At 56.8% G+C, this 4,185-nt stretch overlaps 1 protein-coding gene across 1 annotated transcript in view; it reads left to right on the top strand.

Moving 5' to 3' along the window:
• TMEM132E (transmembrane protein 132E) overlaps window positions 1-4,185 on the top strand; it is a gene marked incomplete at both ends in the record, with an annotated part of 10,258 nt that overhangs the window by 4,957 nt on the left and 1,116 nt on the right. Inside the window, 3 exons of the mRNA XM_009871480.1 lie at window positions 2,848-3,053; window positions 3,656-3,935; window positions 4,017-4,174. Coding sequence (XP_009869782.1) covers window positions 2,848-3,053; window positions 3,656-3,935; window positions 4,017-4,174 — 644 coding nt within the window. The remainder of the gene's footprint in view (window positions 1-2,847; window positions 3,054-3,655; window positions 3,936-4,016; window positions 4,175-4,185) is intronic.

Raw genomic sequence — 4,185 nt, 5'->3', positions numbered from 1 at the left:
GTCATTGCCAGCAGCCACTGTCCGCTCTCCCAGCCGGGCTGGGCAGGAGGGCAGAGCCCCAGCACTGTGGGACGTGCTCTCCTCAGTCGTCCGTGGGTGCGTGGGTGGGTGACAGCCAGTGTCACAAACTGTTTTCCCAAGTTCTTGACTGAAGCCGATCTGTGCGATTTATGGCACCGGGTCTAATTTATGGGGACCGGTCCTCTGCAGCGTGATAAAACACCGGAGCAATAATACACTTCAAGATGGACTCTGAGACACTTAAACTGTTTAATGTGCTGCCTTTCTACTCATAAATCTGTTTACATGCTGTCCCCAGACCTGGGGGGGAGCGGACACGTGCACACGAGCCGGGATGAATAATGCATGGGGCAGCCCTCCAGCCCGGCTCACCTCCCGCCCAGAGCCCTGCGCAATTTCTTGCTGAGTTATTTTGTGTTTGTGCCGACGCTTTGTTTCCGAGGGAGCTCTCAGTTACCTGCTGAGATTGGGGAGTATGATTACGGTGTCAGGGCTGTAAACCTGTTACATAAATCAAAGCTTACATAGTGGGATGTGCTATCTGTGACTGTAAATAATTTAACACAAAGGAGGGATGGAGACCTGCTTCTCCCCACGCTGTCTGTGGCTTCTTGCTCTCCTGTGTAACGTGGAGGGAGCGTGTCCTGGACCTGGTGTAGACACAGCTGTGAAGGTGTCAGGGCCACCCATGAAGGCTGGCAGGAGAGCATGGATGGGAGTTGTCATCCTCATCCCCTTCTGTGGTGGATGACACAGGGTAACTGCCCGTGCTCTGTCCAGAGAGGAGGACCTCATCACTCAAGGTGGTGTAGAAATAATCCCCCCTTTCCACCCACGTGGTGGCCTTGGGAGCTGGGTCTGAGTTGAGGGATGTGCAGGGAGTGGAAGGGCCATCTCTGCTCCCAGCGGTGCTCAATGGGAGATGCTCAATCTGACCTGCTACATGAACCTTTCTTAAGAGCCCACCATCCACATCTGCTTGAGGATCGACCAGGAGCAAGTCGGCTCCGTGGTGCTCAGCCTGATGGACCCTGGTCACTCACCTCCAGGACCCCTGACTGGCCAACATGGGGTGTCACCAGTCATGGTGGCTCTTTCCACCCCTTTCCACCTTGGAGAACATGTGTTCCCTTGATCCCATGCTTGAGACCATGCCAAGGGGGAAGCCAGGGGTGCTTGGCTCAGAGCCCAGGCAGACCTCAGCCTTTCACCTCCTGACACCTTGTTGCAAATCCGGGAAGTTCCTCCGAACAATGTGCACTTCCTTGAGAAGCTAATCTGCAGTCACTCCATCATCAGGACAGGCCTGATGTGCTGGGATTTTTTGTTGTTATAGTGGCAACCCCCCCTAGCTGCAAAGCAAGTGGTCCCCAGAACAAGGTGCCGGGGGGATTTATTAGCTAAGGTAATGGAAGCAGCAACCCATCATATTTATTGAGATAAATGGCACAATATCTAGAGCACTCTTCTGCTGGAGGATTCATCCAGGAGCTCATCTTTATTCAGCCACTGCCCCACCAGAGATGAGATTCTTTTCAGACATGCTCAGCTGGTGTCTCTGGTAGGAGGACAAGGAACAAACCATCCTGCATTTCTCTTCCCTCTTGTGCCCGGCGAGCGGGGACTTCCTGAGGAGCCCATGTCCTGGACTCTGCCTCCTCCACTGGCTCTGGAACCACAGGCACCTTGCAGTGGGCCCCCCCAGCCAAAACACAGAGCTCTTGTAGAAGTCAGGCCATGCTCATGGGTTCAGAAATACCAAGTTCCTGCAGCCGAATGACCACAGGTGCCCAGGGATAAGATGGGGAGAGAGCTAGTGATGCTGTCACCTCCACTGTCAGCAACCATGCAGCGTGGGCTCAACTCCTTATCAGCCGTCAGAGAATCCACGTGGGAGAGCAGCTTGCTGGAAATAAAGACCTTCTGTGCTGTTGAGGTGCTTGGTGTGCCTGAGAGCGATGGCACTGCTGGCTGAGCAAGCAGGGTTTTGTTTTTCCCCAGCATCAAACAACTTGGATGCAATTCTTGATGGTTTAGGGGGGAAGAAGGGGATCAGGGTTGGGCCATGGGGCCATTACAGATGGGAGGTGAGAGCCTGCCCAGCCTGGTAGTTTCCTCCCACCCTTGCTGGGAAGAAGGAGGCACTCTTGCCTGTGAGTGCCCAGACAAAGCACAGGCGATACTGCAGTGGCATCCTCTTCGCTCCTTAATTGGCTCGGCTCGGTCAGTGATAAGTGGCCCCCGCAGGATGTATTTGTTTTATAGCAAATTTAGCTAATGGCATTTGCATAAATAGGAATTTAAAAGAGCGAGAGTGAGAAGATGGATGTGAGGATTCAGATGAAGTCTGAGAAGCTCTTCCAGGGGTTAGCAGGAGGGATGGGGACAAGGCACTGGTGAGAACCTGCACATGGGCACGTGTCTGGTCCGTGCTGGGTGCCTGTGCCCTCTGGGCGTGGGTGGAGGAGTTTTGTCCAGGATGAGCAATTTGCAACCTCTGTGAAGCACCCATGGCTGCCTCTAGTCTGCATGCAGTAACAGGGTGCAAGTCAGTGTGGGGGCCAAAGATGCGGAAGCACTCACTGATGGTGCCCGGGAGGGCTGGCAGAGTGGCTGGGCCGGTGGGAGATACATGCTATGGACGTTGTGTGTGCGGGTCCACGCCTGGGCAGGGACCTGGGGAGGAGAGAGCATCCCCACTCCTGGGCCACCTGGTGTGTGCCAGCTGATCTTCTGCTCCCTCTGGCATTTCCCAGCCTCTGGCCAGGATCTCTGGGGTGTCTGTAGAAATGTTGCAACCCCCCCACCTCCTCCGTTCTTCCCCAGGTCTCCAGCAGCTGCGACTACGTCTTCGTCAGCGGGAAGGAGTCGCGGGGCTCCATGAGCGCCAGGGTCACCTTCACCTATGAACACCTCTCTGCGCCGCTGGAGATGACGGTGTGGGTGCCCAAACTGCCGCTGCACATCGAGCTCTCAGACGCCAGGTTGAGCCAAGTGAAGGGCTGGAGGGTGCCCATCCTGCCGGACAGGAGGTGAGTGTCGTGGAGCCACCGTGCTTGGGGTCTGCCCAGCCTGGAGAAGGCAAGGTGAAGACAGTGGTAGGGGTCAACTTGCCTTGTTCAGCTACTTTAATGAGGGAGTTTTAAAGATGATGGAACCAGAGTCATCTCAGCGGTCCTCAGTGAAAAGGTGAGAGATCGTGGACACAGGTTGCATGTTTGTATGGAAGGAGGACAATTTCACAATGAGATTGGTCAAATGTTGGAGTGGTGGAGAACATCCATCCTTGGCAATGGTCAGAACTTGCCTGCGTACGGCCAGGTGCAGCCAAGCTCTAAAGTTAGCACTGCTCTGAGGTCTATGACCTCCATCCTAACCTGAGATATCTAGTCCCCTCAGGTGGTTAGGGGGCAGAAATGCTGGCGACCCTGTTTCCATGTGCTGCTAAAGTCCTCAGAGACCTCCTGGGCAACAGGCATCTTTTGGCCAGGAGCCGCCGTTGTTTTGGTGACTCTGCGTTCCTCCCTGCCCAGTCACCCCTCTCCTTTCCTTTCCTGGGGGGAGGAGAGGGAGCCAAAGAGCTGCAGCAATGGGCAGCTTGGCAGCACTGCCCACCCGCTGCCCCATCCCGCAGGTCGGTGAGGGACAGCGAGCACGAGGAGGACGAAGAGGAGCGGAAGCAGAGCCGGGGCTGTGCCCTGCAGTACCAGCACGCCACGCTGCAGGTCTTCACCCAGTTCCACACCGCGGCGGCGGAGGGCACGGGGCAGGTGGTCACCATGCTGGGGCCTGACTGGCTGGTGGAGGTCACCGACCTGGTCAGCGACTTCATGCGCGTGGATGACCCACGGGTGGCCCACATGGTGGACAGCTTCACGCTGGCTGGGAGGGAGCCGGGCACCACACTCTTCAAGGTACCCCCGGCCTCCTTTTCCCCTCCTCTGCCAGCTTGGCTGGGGGTGGCAGGCAGTGACGGGCACCCTTGTCCCCGGCAGGTCGTGTCCCCTCTCGTGGAGGCCGTGCTGGGTGAGACGCTGGTGACAGTGGCGGAGGAGAAGGTCAGCATCACAGACCTGAAGGCCCAGGTGGTCTCCAGCCTCTCGCTGTCCCTCCACCCCAGCCCCGGCAATAGCCACACCATCATTGCCCGCACGTCTGTGCAGC

The sequence above is a fragment of the Apaloderma vittatum genome, unplaced genomic scaffold (assembly GCF_000703405.1).
Source record: "Apaloderma vittatum isolate BGI_N311 unplaced genomic scaffold, ASM70340v1 scaffold26196, whole genome shotgun sequence".
In the NCBI taxonomy this organism is placed as follows: Eukaryota; Metazoa; Chordata; class Aves; order Trogoniformes; family Trogonidae; genus Apaloderma; species Apaloderma vittatum.
Note: the sequence above shows the minus strand (reverse complement) of the source record. Positions and strands in the feature narration are given on the sequence as shown.